We start from the raw sequence: 18,720 nt of genomic DNA, 5'->3' as shown, positions 1-18,720 counted from the left end.
CACACACACACACACACACACACACACACACACTCTAGCAAAAAGTGCTTGAAGAACTCACAAGGGGAGGGTCTCTTTGACGTGTGACTTTCCATAATTTCCGAATAGTTTATAGTCTAATTCCCTCGCTAAGCAAATTAAACCTCTTAAGGTAACGATCAGATGGTCCAGATAGTAGCTGTGCATGTGGACATTTGTAAGATTCAAACACTGGTGGGACCAGGCCCATAGTCATTTGCAAAGGCCTGTAATCAAGGCAGAAGCAATTACTTAGCTGAGCAGTTCCCCCTGGGACCTGAGGCGGTATATCAGGCGGTGATGAGTCCAGGGATTATCTGTCTGCCTGCCCCGGAGGCCTCCCGTTCAGCGGTGCCTGCCCCCCCTCCCAGAGCCCAGGCTCTCAGTGAAGGCCTCCTGACATCTCTGGAACCTGCATACTGGAGACCTTTCTGCCTTGGGAGAATCTGTTTGGAAACAAATAGTTGCAAATCAGCCTGGGAGTCAGATGGCATCTGGGCTGTGGGAACATGGTCCCCAGGCAAAGAGGGATGGGGTGACCTGGGAATGGGAGATGGGGGCAGCTTAAAACACACCAGCTGGCAGCAGCAAGTCCCGTTCTCTTCATCACTGGGGCTCAACCTCCTCCCTCCTTTACTTCCCACCCACAGCCATTCAGGTACCGAGACACGGGGTCCCACCTCCAAAGGGCCTCTCTTTCCATTCCCACTGCCTCTCTCCTCTCTCCGTCGTCCCCTGTCACCACACCTCCGCACCGCTGGAAGCTTTTCTAATCGGCTGTCCTTCCCCTCTCGATCCCCTCTCTGCCAGTCTGTGCCTTCCTGCTGCAGCCCATCTTTGGCCACGTTGCCCCCATGGCTCCTGAATCTCCCGAGCCCACCTGGCTCCACCACGTTTCCTGCTGTTTCTCTGGCCGAGGTCACACGAAGGTCCGGGGAGAACCAGTCTCTGACTTGCCGATCTGGCTCCTGGGGTCCGTTGGTGCCCCTGGAAGCGCCGCTTTCGGAGAAGCCACAGACCAGCCTTGGACCCTGCGGCGGGCATCATGGATCCATGCAGCGGGCTGGCCGGGGGTATGGTGGGAGGGGGTGGGATGGGGCCTCTGTCCCCGAACGTCCATCCTGCTGCCTGTCCCCGTGTCTGCCGCACCACTGTTGAGAATGAGTCCTTAGGTCTTGAAGGGCTCAAGAATCAACAGGCAAGCTGCAGATGCTGTGAGAGGGCCACGAGCGTCCATTACGCAGGGTTTCTGGAAGAATGGTCCATGCCACAGCCGTACTGGGGTCATCCGTGTGGGGCTTGTTAAAAGTGTGGGTTCTGGGCCCACAGTCAGGAGTCTGGGGTGGCAAACATCCCCGGTGGCCCTTCTGCACAGGGTAATTTGGTGACAGCTGGGCTAACACCTTGGCAGAGAAGAATTAGTCTGGAGTAAGGAGAGCCGATTAGGTGCCTAGAGGAGAGGAGTGGGAAGGAGGGACGATGTTGTTGGGCCAGCTGGCAGCCTCTCCCATCTGTGAAAAGGGAATAATAATAGCTACCGATAAGGGCTGTTGTGCGCTTTCAATGAAATAGCTCACGTGAAATCCCCTGGTGCCTACTGACTGCTTAGTGCATGTTCACAAAAATTAGGAGAGATGGGCTGCACTCTCGTAGAAGAGGGTCAGATCCTACACGTCCCATTGCCTCTTCGGAAGCAAATCTCCCCCCAGCAGGGAAACCGGGGAAGGATGGCTGGGGGAAGGGAGAGTTGGGCTGTCGACCTTTTTCTGCCACTAACTGGGCTGTGTGATCTTGGGCAAGCCCCTGACCCTCTCTGGGCTTTCCCAGTTTGCTTCTGTGTTAAATGAGGAGGTTGGACTAGGTCACTTGTTCTAAAGCTTTTCCCATTGTATTCATCTCAAAGTAATATTGAATGCTTGTTGAAAAGAAAAACATTATATTAAAAACAAAAAGCAGAGCCTGAGGGGCAGTTCTGGTGGGCCTGGGAGCTTTATGTGTGAGTATGTGTATGGGGGAGCTGTGTCCGTATTCTCTAAGGCTCTAACATTCTCCGGTGTCAGGCTTTCTCCAAATATGGCCCCCGTTTATGTCTGGAGAAGGCTGACCGTTCTGGGCCAGAACTCTGTGTGCCGTGACATGGCTGTGGTGGTGATATATGTTGGAAATATTGGTACATACAGTAACAGTAAATATCAGCGACTTACCTGTCAAGTGTGGTGATAGATAAAAGAAATACATGGAGGGAAGTGTCAACTGGGAAAAAAATATACGGCCGGCAGTAAATCACCACCAAGCAATTAAAGCATAAAATTAAGTTGTGTGGTATTTTGTTTCCTCGGGACAGTGCACCGCACTGTGGCAGCTCCTACACATGGGAGGCTGGCGTGGGCCCGGGCTGGCTTCCACTGACTGCTCTCAACGGCCCAGAGAAAGGAAGAACATTGGGTTCAAATCCCAGCACCACGGTCTATGGCTGTGAGGCCCCTGGCACGTTTCTTACCCTCTCTGAACTTGTTTCCTCATCTACAAATGGGGGAATTGTGCATTAATGCATACCATAGGAGTGGGTCATTCACTACGTATGATCAAATAGTCACTGAACACATATCCCGGGCCAGGCACTGCTCCAGGCGCTGGGTCCACTGGTGAACCAAACAGATCCAGCCCCGCTGTCACGGAGCTCGTCTTCTAGAGAGGGGAAAAGACAATACGATAAACGAACGAAATGCGCAGTACATCCATGGGAGATGAGTGCTTTAGAGAAGGGAAAGGAAGTGCTGGGGTGGGGTGCAGGGGAGGTGGTTAAGGACTGCCCCCTGAGAAGGATACATCTGAGGGGAGACCTGTAGAAAATGCAGGAGTGAGCCATGTAGATATCTGCGGAAAGAGCTCCGAGCCCAGGAAGCAGGCCGGATAGTGCAGGATTGTAGAGGCCAGTTAGGGGACTTTGGCTTTTACTCTGAGTGAGAGGGGAGCCCCTGGAAGGTTTTGAGCAGGGGAGTGAGATGGTCCGACTCAGGGTCACCGTGTGGAAGATAGATGGTGGGGCAAGGGCTGTAGCCAGGGGATGCTTTAGGGGAGCTGTGGGCAAGGGAAGAGGGTGGCCTCAGCTGGGGAGGCAGTGGTGGAGACGGCGAGGGGTGGTCCAGTGCTTGGCATAATTTTGAGTGGTGCCAATGAGATTTGCTGACAGATCAGATGCGGGTGTCCGAGGCTGTCGGCCTGAGCAACTGGAAGAATGAAATCACCCTTCTCTGAGATGGGGAAGGTCACTGGAGGAACAGAAACATTTGCAATAGATGTTTGTTTGAGCAAACATCTGGTTGTCCATGAAATTAGGGTTAAGATTGGCTTTTCAATTCCTGCAAAATGTGCTGTTGGGATTTTGATAGGAATTGCATTAAATCTGTAAATCCCTTTGAATAGTATTGCCATATTAACAATATTAAGTTTTTAAAGCCATGAACATAGAATATCTTTCCATTTGTCTTGGTCTTTTAAAATTTCTTTCAGAAATATTTTGTAGTTTTTAGTGTGCACGTCTTGCACCTGTTTGGTTAAATTTATCCTAAAATATTTGATGATTCTTTTTGATGCTATTGCAAATATTCCTGTTCCTGAGGAACAGATGCTGGGATCTGCATCTGGATCAGGAGTTTGGTCTTGGGCGTCCAAGTCGAGATGCTGAGGACGTCATGGGATGTACCCGTCTGGAGTTGGGTGGGGAGGTCTGGGCTTGGAGGTGGAAGTAGAATCCCCAGGGGTGTAGGGGGGGACAGAGAAGAGGTGTGGGAGGTGGAGGAGGGGCTGTCCGAGGAAGGAGCAGACCCAGGAGAGTCGGGTCCTGAGGCCAAGTGAGCGCAGCGTTCTAAGGAAGAGAGGGATGGCTGATGTGGTAGAAGGTCAGGGAAGATTAGGCCTGACCACTGGACTCAGCGATGCCGGGGCCACGCTGACCTGGTCAAGTGCAGTTGGGGTTGATATGTCGGTGGCACCTTGACTGGAGCGTGTATTATTCAGGGTTTTCCACAGAAATGCAACCAACAGGGTGTGTGTGGGGTGTGTGTGTGGGTGTGTGTGTGTTTGTGTAAAGAGATTTAATTTAAGGATTGGCTCACAAGAGTTTGGAGGCTGAGAAGCCCCAAGATCTGCAGTCAGCAGGCTGGAGACCCAGGAGAGTTGATGGTGTAAGTCCCAATCCAAAAGATGGCAGGCTCGAGACCCAGGAAGGGCCAGCATTTCAGTTCGAGTCTAAAGGCAGGAAAAGACCGATGTCCCAGCTCCCGGCAGTCAGGCAAGGGGAGTTCACTCTCACTCTTGGGAGGGCCAACCTTTCTGTTCTCTTCTGGTCTTCACCTGATTGAATGAGGCCCATCGCACTGAGGAGGGCAATCTGCTTTACTCCGTCACTGATTCAGATGTTAATCTGTCCAAAACCGCTTCCAGACACACCCAGGAAAATGTTTGAGCAAACATCTGGTTGCCCATGAAATTAACCATCGGAGTGGATTCAAGAGAAGACTGAGAGCAGGGGCATTAGAGACCCTGCCTAGAGACCCGTCTTCTGAGGGATTTTGCTCCAAGGGGAGTAGAGAAAGGGCTGGTAGATGCAAGGAGGTGTAGGGTCAAGAGAGGTTTTATTTTTTTAAGTGGCGGAACTATGGATAATAGCATGCTGTACGCTGCTGGGTAGATGTGGTAGAGAGGGGAAGTTAATGATGTGGGCGGCAAGGGGGCCAGTTGCTGGGTGAATGATCTTATTAGGCAGGAAGGAGCGGACTCTGCGCCCAGGCGGGCGGTCGGCCTTGACCAGGAGTACAGCCGAGTCAGCTGTAGGAAGCCGAGAGACCTGGGCAAGCGGCGGCGGGGCGGGGGTGGGGGGTGTGTGTGGACGGGACAGTGGGAGGGCCTGGCAGGCCTTTGCTTAGAGCTCCGTTTTTCTCCCGGAAATAGGAGGCCGGGCCATCAGCTGAGACGGAGGATGAGGGGCCTGAGAGAGAGAAGGTATGGGAAGGTGGGGGCGCTAATGCACTAGGGAAGTGCCCTGTGCTTTCCCGGGCCCTCTTGAGGTCCAGAGCCTGAGTTTAAGGGGAGCCCGGTCAGGGAGGTGGTAGGTTTCCCTCGGTGCTGTCAGACACCCGGTGCTGCATGGAGCAAGCAGAGGACTGAGAGCGGGGCGCAGGTTCGGGGTGTGGGCGCGAGAGCGATTCCTAAGGTGGACCACGGAGTCTTTGCTGGGTAAGGGGGGGACGTGAGGCCACGAGGGGAGGGAGGGGCAGTGAGAGGGGCTGGGTTGCAGGGCTGTGGGCATCGGGCTGCTGCGGGGACTGAGCTGGAAGGACAGGACGGTGCAAAGGTTGGAAGTTATTCCTGGAGGCGCTGCAGTTCCTGGTGACAGGGTCCGGGGCGGACCATGGGCATGAGTGGCCGAGGAACGGGGGAGGCCATGCCTTTCAGGAGAAGAGGTCAAGGAAACGAGAGGGCAGGGGCAGGAGGGACTCTGGGGACACTGATGCCACTGACAATTACGGCAGCAGGGACGGTGAGAGCGACAGTGAGCCAGGAGGGAAACTCGCCCCGGGGTGGGGCGTGGGCCGGGGTATCAATGACTGCCCTGGGGAGGTAGCGGTGTGGCCTGAGGGCCAGTTGCAAGGATCAAGTGAGGTTATGTACCACGCGGGCACACGGCGGGTGCTTGGTAAACGGGAGCTGCTCTTTAATCGTGTTGGTGACCAGAATATGGTACCTGGCCTGATGGTAGGTCAGAACTTAAAATCAGGAATGTGCTGGAACATCTGCGGTGTAGGATTTACATGCACCTGTCTCTAGAAGATGTGGTGCCTGCCAGGCCTGCCTGTCACCCTTCCTGCAGTATCCAGACACCCTGAAGTGGACAGTGGGCCAGGCAGGCCTGTCGAGAGCAGCTGGGGTGGACAGATGAATGGGCAGAGGGAACTCAGGCTGAGCACAGGAGCAGAGGGCGAGGCCAAGGACACAGGCCTGGCCCTGTTCCCAGGGTTGGGGACAGCCCCTGAACGTCAGCCATGACGTCTGGTGCATTTCCGGAAGCCCAGGCCCCTCACGCCTGAGCTACAGGTGCAGGAAGGTGTGGATAGGACCAGTTGGTGTGTTGAGGTGAACGCCGCGGGGGAAGGCTCTTGGGGCAGCCCCGCATCGCAGGCCTGGGAGCCGCATGCTCGAGGGCTCAGAGCAGCTGGGGATGCTTGAGGGGCACAGGGCCCCTGGAACCCACTTCCAGTCCAGAGTAGAGGCACCACGGCTGGCTGCTCCGTGATGTTTGCTGCCTTTGATGCCCACCGTGCACCAGCTGTGCTGTCAGAAGCACCGAGTTCAAATCCTGGCCTTTTTACTCTTTGCCTGTGTGAGCCGAGGCCGGCACCTCCCCCATCTGAGCCTCAGTTTCTCATTTGTCAGAAGGCATCATAATCCCCGCCTTCCAGGCTGGGCACTCAGGAGACATCTGTGGAATGAGTGCAATGATGAGAGCAAAGTGGGGTGGAAAGTTTATGTTTTCGTACACTTCGGGCCTCATTTCTATGGGGGGTTCAGTTCCCTTCTTGGGAGAGCTTTTGCCGGGAGCTGCAGTTATTATGGTGAGTGCTAACCCTCCCCCTCCTGCTTCGGGCGCGTGCTTGAAGGAGCAGTTCGTGCACTCATTCCTCCCTGTGTGCGTTCATTCACTCCTCCGGTGGGTCTTTGTGGCTTGCCTGCTGCTCGTTGGGCAGAGATAAGAGCATTGCCAGTGACGTTGCTCTGAGAAGGAAAGCAACGTTAGCCATTAGCAAGTCCTCCCTTGTGTTTTCTTTGTCTTTTGGATCAGCTCCAGCTGCTTTCCCCGGGGAGACCGGCCGTCCCTGAAGGCCTAGCGGGCAGGGTTGACCAGAGAGAGATTGTCCTTCTGGTGAGCAAGGCCAGTGCAGTTTGCACCCGAGCGGGCAGGGCCCTGCACACGGTAGGGGCTCAGCGATAGGACGAAGGGAATGCTGACTAGAAAATTCCTCGGAAGCCTCTTCCTTGGCCAGTGTCCTGCTCGGCCCCCGCCCCCAGCATCCTGCAGATTTGGTCAGGTTGGTTAGACTATTGGTTCTGTGGAGCAGCCAGGTTCACAGTTTTACCTGGTTTTGGACCCGGGAGTTTTAGCCGCGGTCATCTCATTATTGCTCGTCACAGAACAAGTTGTGTAACCTCTCCAGGCCGTGGCTGCCTCACCTGTGACTCTGGCTGGTCTGAGATCTGGACACTCAGGACAGTGTCGTCATCACATCTGCAGCCCTACAGGACGGCGCCTTATTCTGGGCCCGCTGGCTCTGGCCAGAAGTTGGGGTGGGGAGCCCCTCAAGACTGGGCCATGCCTGGGAGAGCCCTGTGGGCCCAGGGGGTGCATGCAGTCCCCTCGATGAGGGTCCCGCTGGCCGTGCTCCAGGGGAGGGGGGTAATAAGGGGCAACTTCCACTTACCATCGGTATAAATCCCACAATCAGGAAAATTGCTTCAATTGCTAAAAAACACCGGTGGGAAAGTCCATTTATTTTTCATTTTTCTTGTGCACTTGCCACCCTCACGCATGAATCACTGTCGGTATGTAGATTAAATTTATACCCTCGTTATCTTTCATGTCTCTGGGGCTCTGGTGTCAACTAGGTTTCTGGTTACGGAAAGCCACAGCCTGCATTTTAGTGGGGAGAGGATGTGGCCCTGCCTGTGGGCGGGGCCGCTGCAGGGTCTCCACTCTGTTCTGGAGTCTGCTCAGCCCTCCTCCCACCCCCCCTCCTGCCCCCACCCCCGGTCTCCACCCTGTGACTCGGCCACAAAATAGGACTTGCTTTTTGGAACATTCTAGTTCTTCTCTGGAGCTGCTTCTGCTCCAGCCTTTGCAGCAAAGGATTTGGACGCTTGGGTTTTGGTGGTTTATTTGGGAGGGTTTTCAGTGAGCAGAACTGTTGCATTTTGAACACCTGCTTTGTGAATTGGCCTGGACTGGATGGCAAACTACAGGCAGTTTGAAAACACACTCTAGTAACACATATACAGGCTTCCTTTCTCTTTGTCCTTCAGACACACACACACACACACACACACACACACGAGCTGGGTGCCTGCCTGCCTTCCTCTCTAATACAGGCCACATGGTTAGACAGCAGCTGTGGAAGCTGCCTGGTTCTCACCTGTGCTCTGGGAGTTTCAGAACCATCTAGGACTGACAGGAGACTTTGTTCTCCATTCTCAGATTTAGCCATCTCCTTGCATAATCTCTAAAATCATGGTTCTTTATTCACTGATTTATTTTTCAACAAACTTGATCTCTACTTTTCTGGGTCCTGGACTTGAAATCTGATGAAAACCTTGAGACCCTATGAAAATTTGTTGAAAGTCCAGGCCCCCCACCGATGCACAGTTTTGAAAAAACTCAGGGGTAGTTGACAGAGCCCATTCTGAGGTCCGGGCTGAGAACCCCTGCTCTAAAGAGGCCTTCTTCCATGCATGCCACCGTCCTCACAAAACCGAGGGGCATTCCAGGAGTTCAGAAGCCTGGGGTCCTTCTGAGCCAAACAGCTCAGGCCTTCACACCCTCCTCAGATCTCGTCTCAGAAGAGCAGTCCCTGGGGCCACGCTCCTGGCTCTTTCGGGGTTACCCATCTAGACTTAGAGAACCCCACTTCTCTCTGTGACCCCCATGCCCCCGGGACGGGGCTGAAGCCGCAGCTGGCCATGCCTGCTCCAGGCCCCTGCAGCCCCCGGCAGGTATCATTACTGCACAAGAGACCCATCATTCTGCATTAATCTGGGATTCATCATGATAGCCATGACCATAATTAATTTATTTGGTATTAATGGGGATGAAATATGTACTGTCCTTTCAGGGGAAATCAGGCTGCCTATAAGCATTAGTTAAAAGGACCATTAAAATCAAACCTTCCCCAGATCCATTAGGCAAAGTCTTTCATCCTGAAGAAGATAAAGTTCTGCTGTGTGAAATGTCATGAATAATTAGGTTGATTGCTGTTTTAAACTCTGCCCCTTCCTCCCTAACCCTCCCACCTCCCTCCTGCAGCAGAGCCCCCCACGCACCCACCGCTTCATCGTCACCTCTGCACTGGCCCCCAGTTCCCCTCTGGCCTCTACGACCACTGGTGTGGCTCTGTGTGTATGGCCAGGACAGGGAACGGGGCTTAAATGACCCAGCTGGACTATAGTTGCAATGAGTCTACTTCTCTTCTTTTCCCAACCTTGGGCCCGGGTGGTGGGCACCTTCCTCTTGCCTCGGTGCTGCTCCAGAAAGGGGTTGATGGGAAGAGGTCTGAGGCAGCATTTTTCAAACTGAGGTCTGCAGGCCCCGCACCTCGAATGGTGGCAGGGGTATAAAACGCAGATTCCCGGGCTCACATCTCAGGGGCTGTGCGTGGGAAGGGGACGGAGGCTGCTACGGAGGGTTTGGTGTCTGCCGGATGGAGGGGAGAGGCAGGAGAGAGAACCCATCGTGAGAGGCCCGCTCTGCGGCCGAAGTGTTATTTCTCCGGAGCCCCGTGTGGACCCTGGCGTGTGGCGTCTCCCGTGGGGAGCACGGGAAGAGGCGTTTCACCTGATGCTTTATGCACATGGGTGCACACGGTTGCCCCGTGGGGCTGGTCCTCCAGGCCTCACCATCAAGCTGAAGAAACCAGGAGGCAGAGGGCGAAACTGCCTGCTCAGTGGGACCTGGAAAATCCTACAGCCCTGGGTGAACTGACGAGCTGTTAATCGGACGGTTGGGTGGCCCAGGGGTGGAGGCCCATGGACCCCCCCGGAGTGGTGGGGTGGGGGAGGGACAGATGAAAAGTGCGCGCAAGCCAGACCCCGCCTCCCTGCCGCGCTCTAATCTTTTCACGCCGCGCTGCCCTTACAGGCGCTTCGGCACAAAATGCACGGCCTGCCAGCAGGGCATCCCCCCGACCCAGGTGGTCAGGAAGGCGCAGGACTTCGTCTACCACCTGCACTGCTTCGCCTGCATCATCTGTAACCGGCAGCTGGCCACGGGGGACGAGTTCTACCTCATGGAGGACGGACGGCTGGTGTGCAAGGAGGACTACGAGACGGCCAAGCAGAACGGTAATCAGCACGGCCCCTCCCCCGGCCTCCGTGCCGGCCGTGCCCCCTGTCCTGCCTGAGTCCGGGCTGCCCACGCCTCGGAGCCCTGCTCGCCCCCTGCCTCCTCTAGACCCTTCCCAGATGCCTGCAGGGAGGCGGAACCCCCAGCCCCCAGCCCTTGGCACTTGCTGCTCCACGGAAGCATCAACAGGTTTCCGGCCGCTGAGCGCCTGCCTGTCTCGCGCGCCAGCTGAGGACCTTGTGCCCATCATCTCGAGGCCCCTCGCTTGGGGCGGGGCTGGGAGGGTGCTCCGTCCGCAGTGGAGCTGCTCGTCAGTTTCACATATCGGGGTGCACATCTACCTCTGCACCTCAGAGGCTTCGGTCAGCAGGAGCCCTGGCGTTGGCCTAGGTCGCCCTTGGAACGGGTCAGCTCGGTTTTCAGTTAACTGTATTGTGTTTCCCCTCTCAGACTGTGGGCTTCTCGAGGGCAGGGCCTTAGGGGTGACGACTCTTGTGTCTCCCAAGCCCCTCATATGGGAGCAGATGCTCAACCAGTCTCCTCGTTCAGGGAGACCCAACCATCTCAACCTTCTGCTCCCGTGCACCCCGCCACCCTTCCCTGGCCACCTCAGGGCCCTGTGCACGGTCTGCACGGAAGCTCGCAGCACAGGCTGAGGCTGATGTCGGGCCCCAGCCTTTAGTAACCACCCTGGAAAGCCTGCCTTCACAGGGGCGGCCTGGGCAGCAGCGGCTCCTGCCCTCCAAGGCCTTGCTCCTGGGCAGCCCTAGGTCTTTCCTGGGCCTTCCCAGGGCTAGAGAGGGCTCGGACCCCTCCCCGCCATTCCCCGCAGGAAAGCCAAGCCCGACTCCCCACCTCCTGCAGCCTCACCTCAGGCTTCTCACTCACGGCTGTGCCCTCCACCCGAATATGGCATTTGGCCAAAGTCAACCTGGGACTCTCAGGCGCACAAACTCGTGAAACGTCCAAGGTCATTTGCCTTTGACTAGAGTTTATTTCGACTCAGGGTGTTACTGCGGAACACTTTTGTTGACGGCTCTGGGCTTGATGAAAAAACAAAGGAATGACAATTTCATGTATCTCCTTCCAGGTCTTTCGTCGATCCCCACATATATATTGTATAGATACGATCAATGCATGGAGAAATTAGTCTTTTGCTAACGAATGCAGTTCAAGGGTTTGTGTTGGTGAGGCCACGGGAACCGAGCTCAGGCTGGGAGGGACAGCGCGGCAGGGCCTCCTCTCTCTTCTGCCCCCACCCCCAGAGTTCTGGCGTTTGACATGGACCGCCCTTCAGTCTCTTCTCCTCTTTCTGGGGCCTCTGCAAGCCTGCTCCCAGGCTCTTTGCCTTAATGTATTACTCTGCTCTGGCCCCTTAAAACTCACTCGGTGCAGTTACTTTGGAGTCACTTATGGTGTCACAGAAGATTAGGGATAAACCCTCAGCGCAGATGGACTCAGAGAGCCCAAGCTGCCCGTGCAACTCTGATGCCCTCCACCAGAGACCCCAAGGATGCAGGCCACCCCCAGGGCCAGCGGCTGCCTCCTTTAGACCCTGAGCACGTGCAGCCCGGCGTCCACTGCTGCTGTGGATGGGTCGAGAGAAAGGGGAGACCAGCTGGGGAGGCAAGAATGACCCAGTGGGGCTAACGCTCTTATCGAGGATGCTTTGCCTCGCAGCAGACCTCTGTAGGATGGTGGAAAGACACCGAATTTGGCCTCAGAGGTTGGTGGGCATCTCTGCCGGGTCATGCACTAACTTGGGGGTTCCCCCGGCAAGTTGTGTACCTGGCTGAGCCTCGGCATCTCAGCTCCATAGGGGTGGGTCAGAGCACCTGTCACATAGGGCTGTGTCCTGAGGTTTCCAGAGGCTGACACTTGTGGAATGGGACGTTCCACGAGGGAGAGACCAACGTGGAAAAGAAATGCAAACAGTAGGTGAGATCTGTTGTAGGTTTGCCAGCAGCTGGGGCTTACACAGCGTTTCTGGTCCGTTCCTCCTGCCTCTGGCTGTCAGCGAGGCAGCGGCCACTCCATCCCTTGAAATCTGGGTGCTCCTGGGTACAGCAGGGGCCTTGGTCTGCTGTGGGGCATTTGGCTCTCTCTTTTTATGTTTTAATTCCTCCTTGCTAATCTAAACCCTCTTTCAGGCTTAGGTTCCCTCGCTGGTGCTACCCAAAAGACTGAATATCAGCTATTTGTATCTTGGTGTGAATGATTTCGTTCATTTGTTAGTCTCCCTGGATATTTGCATTTTCAATATAATGAGGTGGCATTTTAGGCCAGGGACAAGTGCTAGGAGACCCTGCATAATTCAAAACTAACATATTTTAAGACTAATTTTCCCATAAGAATTAATGTAAAAAGTCGAGGGGCGGGCATGTATCCTGGGAGCACATAAATCCATAACCAGTGAAGTGTATCTTTGCCTTAATGCTACTTTTTATTTTCTCAGCACTATCTCAGTCTCTCCCAGATGCTCTCTCCTAAATTAACAGCCTAGGGTATCATGGTCTTGCTTGGCCTTCCTCATAGCATTTTATCACATTTAACTTCCGTACCAAAGTTATTGATTTTCGGGTACATTTTTCAGCACGAGCACTGCCACCGCTACTTAATGAATACTTGGATGATATTGTTATAGGATATAAAAAAGATTTTAAATTATAATAACAGTGAATGTTAAAATAACAGCATAATAGTCCCCATAATCACAAGAAGAAAGTTCCGCGTACGTAGCCAGCCACGCGGAACCAAGGGGCCCCCAACCCAGGATGACAGGGGTTTGTCCCAGTGGCGCTGCCATCTGGCCAACCTAATGCACTAGGCCAACCTATTTTGAAATTAAGCAATTCTCGATGAATTGAAAAAATTTTTGGTGGTTTCACTATGTCAAATTTTGTACGTAAAGACCGTATGGATATTTTTAAAGTGCACTGTTTCGTATTTGCATCGAGTTCTGTCATGCTCTTATCTCTATAAATACGGGCAGACGGGAGTGATTCCTAACAACAGAATTTAAAGAATTTTGGAGGTTTTCCTCAGTGCGTGTGCCTCAGTGGCTCTGGAATCCTTCCTCCTGGTCCTGTGTCCAGGACCCCAGGGAGGGACTTGAGTGGTGGGCTTTGAGGATGACAGTGCTCTGCTGGGGAAGAAAACGGCCCAAGGAGGAGAGAGGACTGGGGGCCTTGTCCCCCCTCCGCTGTGTGCACGATTGATCGTAGTGTGAGCCTGGGCTTCATGTCATTAAGGATGACTTAATCCTACAACGTGCCACCCACCCAGGCTTCAGAGGAGCGAGGGGACTTGCCCGTGCACTCACTCAATGAGGATGGTGAACCCAGGTCTTCTGACTCCAAGAAAAACCTTTTAGAATTGTTGTGAGGCTCCTAGGCACATAAAGCTCTCAGGTCAACACCAGGCACACGGTAAACACTTAATAAACATTAGCTATTTTTATTGTTGTTCCTAAGAGAGGGTTTTCTTGGGTGGAAAGGAAGAAAGGTAGGAAGATAGGCATGGAGCAGACCCCCTTCAACGTACACATGTGGGCGGGGCACAAAGAACCCAGAGGGCCAGACGCAGCCGCCCGTTCCCTCTTGCTTGACTCCGGGGGTGCTAGGCAGAGAACGGAAGTAAGTCTAAGTGCTGGGAGAGGAGCAAACCACTTACACCCAGTGCCTCTCTCTGTGCCTGACTCTGACTGAGAATAAACAGCCTCTGACCCACAGAACTTGATGCTCAAAATCCACTGAAGACAGTTGGTCAATCAGCATGTTGTCCTGAACACTCTTCAGACCAGTGTTTTTCCAAAAATGTTGACTATGATCTACAGAAAGAGACTCATTTTATGTTTCCGCTCAGCACACAGATTCATACAGCAAGCATTGATCAAGTTTCATGAAACAATACTCGCTCTCATCTGCCTCGTCCATCCCGTCCCAGCCCATCCCATCTCACTCCATCCCATCCATTTGATTTCCTCCCTTAGTTTGCGATCAACTAAATTGACTTCACAACACACTAGTGGGCTCTGACCCATAATTTATGACCACTGCTTAGGTGAATAGTGAATGTACAGGTCACCCCTGTATGAGCCCAGGGCTGTGGCAAGGCAGCGAAGCCGTGGGTGGGACCTGGGGGAACGGACCTTCCTGATGGGAGGAGGGGCAGGCGTCTGGGGCAGCCCAGAGCACAGACTTCATTCTCACTCCTTCACCTTTGCAGCCTTGGCAGTAACTCACATGGTTGGCCAGTCAGAGTGTTTGTCATGATGGGGAAGCGCATGGAGTGGTACACCTTCAGTCTGAGGAAAGCCCCTGTGTGGCTGGGCTGGCAGGGGAGAGGCAGGGAACTGAGGCAAGGAGGACATGGTCCTCACTTTTCAGTGACTCAGAGGGCCTGTGGGCTCCCTGGGGTTTGGGACCACGCCCCTTTGGTATTCCCCCATTTTCCCTCACCCTTGCCCATAGCAGGCAAGATTACATGGGGAGAGGAGGAAGGCGGGTTGAGACCCAGCTGCTCCAGATGGGCTGGACCCAGTAAGAAGTGGTTTTCATTGCAGATGACTCAGAGGCCGGAGCTAAGCGACCCCGGACCACCATCACAGCGAAGCAGCTGGAGACATTGAAGAACGCCTACAAGAACTCCCCTAAGCCCGCCCGGCACGTGAGGGAGCAGCTGTCCTCGGAGACAGGCCTGGACATGAGGGTCGTACAGGTGAGACACCAGCCACCCTGGCCCCCGGGCCTCCTTTGCTGACCGGGGATCCCAGGCCCGGCGCCACCCAGGCCGGGCCTGGGGCAGGGGTGGAGGCTGTCCTGCGGGTCCCTGCATCTGTGCCCTCCACGTGAGGGAGGCTTCGGGAGTGGTACCCATGGCACCTCATCAGCGGTGTCGCTGATCCCCTGGGGGAGTTGGGCTCAGGGCCACAAGCCCCGTTAATTTGCCGAATCAGAGGCAGATTTCTGAGGCCCAGGCAGGGGGAGTGGTGGGCACGTCCCATTCCTTGCCCTGAGCTCTGCTGAGGCTTCGGTCTTTGTCTCTTGTCTCGGGGACCCTGGGGGCTTTGGGTTCGTGGTGGACGCCCCCCGAGATTGTCCCTTGTGCTTGTGTGGCAGGTTTGGTTTCAGAACAGAAGGGCCAAGGAAAAGCGGCTGAAGAAGGACGCGGGGCGGCACCGCTGGGGGCAGTTCTATAAGAGCGTCAAGAGGAGCCGGGGAGGCAGCAAACAGGAGAAGGAGAGCTCGGCAGAGGACTGTGGGGTTAGTGACAGTGAGCTGAGCTTCCGAGGTGAGCAGGGCTGCCGGGGCGAGGCCCAGGCCCTAGGAGAGGCCCCTGGGAAACTCATCCCCGATGCTCACGAGGGGTCTTTCTGGAGGCCTGGCCACCTCCCTCCCGAACACAGCCCTCCCTGCAACTTGGGGTAAAGGGCAGGGGGGAAAGGGCAGGTCCAGAGGGGACAGGGCAGAGGAAACCAGAGCTCTGCTGTGGACACATGGAAGCTGGGTTCCCAGGCCCATGGGCCCCAAGGCCTCCCCTCCTTGCCTGCGGCCCGGGGCTCCCTCACCAGCCCACGCAGCTGTGCAGGACAGCTGTGTCTCTGCCTGCACCCTGAGCCCCCCCTCCTGCATTTCTCCCCTCGGCCGGGGCACTGGGCTCCCTCCCGTGACCCCCTAGAGTGAGCCCCCTCCTCTCCTGGCGGTGGGAGGATGTGCTCAACGGGCCCTTTGCCCCGGGAAGTCAGTACTGTGAGCGCACGTGAGGTGGGAACCGGCCTCATTCTGAAATCCCTTCCCCCACCGCTCCTGTCACCCGGTCCAGCGCACGCGCTTTGCTGCATGCGCTATGTTCAAATTTGTGCGTCAGCGAAGTTGCAGATGGCTGCATGTTTTGGATCCTTCGGTCGTTTGCAGATAGCCGTAATGGTTCTCATGCAATGAGTCCTCGAATGTGGAAGGTCTTCTGTTGTGGGGCGAAGGGAAGGGTCCTGAGCTGGGGGATCAGAAATCTGGCTTCCGGTTATGGCTCTGTCAAACGGATTCACTTCTCTCGAGCCTCAGTTTCCCCATCTATAAATGGGGAATAACCACATCCTTGCCCACCTCACAGTGTCCTTGGGGATCCATGAACACAACTGACTGGGAATGTGTTTGGGGAACGCTCAGCACATTTTCACACTTGGGAGACACGACCATCCCCTTTAGGGAGCCTCTGGCTCCCACAGAGGGCCCTGGTCGCACAGGATGACAGGTGTAGGCAAAAGGCCAGCTAATGGCCGTTTTACAGTGGAGCTGAGCCTTCAACCCCTGCCCCCTCTAAAGGGCATGACTCCCCTCCCCCTCTTCATTTTTATGGGTGGGGGTGAGGGACAGCCTAGGGCAGGTCGTCAGAAGGGATGGGTGTTGAAGTCCACTCTGGGGTGGCCTTGGTAGGAATGGATGCACAGGCCCAGGTGGGAATAGAAAGGAAGTCTGTGGCGCAGCAGATGGCATGAGCTGCCCGCCAGGACCGTGATGTCCTGAGAGGACTGTAGCCCAGCCCAGAGGTCTGCCCATGGGGCCCTGGGGAGGGTTCAAGGGCCCTATGCTCACCTTCCAGGCCTCTTGGCGGGGGAGGGGGAAAGCCACTTAATCTCCTCTAAGCTGCTGAAATCAACGTCTGGAACATACAGGATTGTTAAGTCAGAAGGCTTTTGTACACGTCTTAGAGAGGTCCTCAGCCCCCCTGACCGCATGGGCCTGCTTGTTTCCCAACTAACTGAACCAAGCACTTTTCTCAGCTTGAAAACTTTCAGACGAAATCTTGTTAGCGCAGAGTTTCTTCCGTTTGTGATGTGGAGAACATATGACCCACCAAACCTCAGGCGTTCCTGTTCCTCAGTGTAGCCATCTTCGTACCTGAGCACACATGGGACCAACAAACTCACCAAACATTTGTCCAGTCTTCTGGGACCTGGGCGTTTGGTCTCTGCAGGTGTGGGTTCTGTTGTTTCCCCTTGACGTGGGTCAGTCTCTGGATGCCAGGCTGACGTGTTGGCGTCTGGCTCATGCTTGGGCTTCTTTCCCGGTCGTGGGTATTCCTAGGTTGTGAAGAACAGGGGACCACCGGAGTCCTGGCGGCTGACAATAAATCTCCGTTCTTTTGTCCACAGAGGATCAAATTCTCTCAGAACTTGGCCACACCAATAGGATTTATGGCAACGTGGGGGACGTTACAGGCGGACAGTTAATGAATGGGAGCTTCTCCATGGATGGGACAGGACAATCCTATCAGGACTTGAGGGATGGGAGCCCCTATGGAATCCCCCAGTCTCCATCCTCCATCTCGTCCCTGCCATCCCACGCTCCTTTGCTCAATGGGCTGGATTACACGGTGGACAGTAATTTGGGCCTCATTGCGCACGCAGGGCAGGGAGTAAGCCAGACGCTGAGAGCCATGGCTGGGGGACCCACCTCTGACATCTCCACAGGAAGCAGTGTAGGCTATCCCGACTTTCCAACTAGCCCAGCCTCTTGGCTCGATGAAATGGATCATCCTCCTTTTTAAGCACCTCTCCTCCCCACCCTACCCGTCCTCTGGCTTGACAGAATATCTTCAAGGATCAAAAGAGACTTGCCTTTTAAGGATCAAAAGAGCGTCAATGTGAATTTCCATTATTTTCAATGGAAGTCCTCTGCCGATCCCGGGGAGGTCGCGGGACCCCACTAGGGCTTGTTTTCCTGGGAAGTGGTGGGAGAGCAGCCTCGTCTCAGAACACAGCACAGGGGCACAGAGCCCAGAGCGCTAGGGTGCTGGCTTGTTGGCTCCTCCCCCGCCCTGCTTACAGGCTTTGGCTGCACAGTGCTTGGTTGACGGCATGACTGTGTCAGGCCACCTTGCTCTTTGGGAATTCTGCTCCAACTGGAGTGTCTCATCGTGCCCCCCCGAACCACTGCTCTCACCAGAACCGAGATTTCTGAGGTGGAGGCATCACGGCCCTTGAGTATTGATAAAAGGGATTTCTGGACCACCTTTATTGAACCCTAATTTTCAAAATAAAAAGTCACTTATTAAAGGTCAGTGGAAAACTTTGATGGCCAGAGTTCGATGTTGAAAACATGCTCCCTCCTCCTTTTTTTGTTGCTGTGAAAAATATGACTTCTTCCCTACCCAGAAATACATGCCGGAGACCATTTGGTCCGTTTTGGTTTTTACGAAATCCCATCTATATCACTGAATCCCTGACGGCAAGAAGTGCTTTTCATTGCAGGTGACTCTGAGGCTGGAGCTGAGTGGCCCTGGACCATCACAGCGACTGCATGACAAGTCCCCCTGGTACACAATGTGCCTTTTTAATTTGCCTGTGTTATTTATTCCACAAGACAGGCTGTGGGTTCCAAAATGATCAAAGCTAAAATATGGAGAGAACAGAACGACAATCAGTGAAAACATTTGTAGACGTTTGGATTCCAAATATGCGGTCTGTTTAGCCAAGTCAGCAGATGCCAGTCTCCCAGAGTTCTCATCCGGTAGGGCGAAATGACATTGTGTCTGTTTTGAGGGACTTGGTTTAGATGAGCTTGTAACTCCACCCGCCCCCGCTCGCCTGCAGC

At 54.7% G+C, this 18,720-nt stretch overlaps 1 protein-coding gene across 1 annotated transcript in view; it reads left to right on the top strand.

Annotated features, from left to right (window-relative positions):
- LHX4 (LIM homeobox 4) overlaps positions 1-17,674 on the top strand; it is a gene marked incomplete at both ends in the record, with an annotated part of 42,096 nt that extends 24,422 nt beyond the window's left edge. The window contains 4 exons of the mRNA XM_082834432.1: positions 9,923-10,125; positions 14,691-14,845; positions 15,247-15,418; positions 17,280-17,674. Coding sequence (XP_082690558.1) covers positions 9,923-10,125; positions 14,691-14,845; positions 15,247-15,418; positions 17,280-17,674 — 925 coding nt within the window. The remainder of the gene's footprint in view (positions 1-9,922; positions 10,126-14,690; positions 14,846-15,246; positions 15,419-17,279) is intronic.
- Between the last annotated feature and the right edge of the window lie 1,046 nt (positions 17,675-18,720).

Source organism: Leucopleurus acutus (assembly GCF_964270905.1).
Source record: "Leucopleurus acutus genome assembly, chromosome: 2".
NCBI lineage: Eukaryota > Metazoa > Chordata > Mammalia > Artiodactyla > Delphinidae > Leucopleurus > Leucopleurus acutus.
The sequence above is the reverse complement of the archived record's forward strand: the minus strand, read 5'-3'. Positions and strand labels throughout refer to the sequence as shown.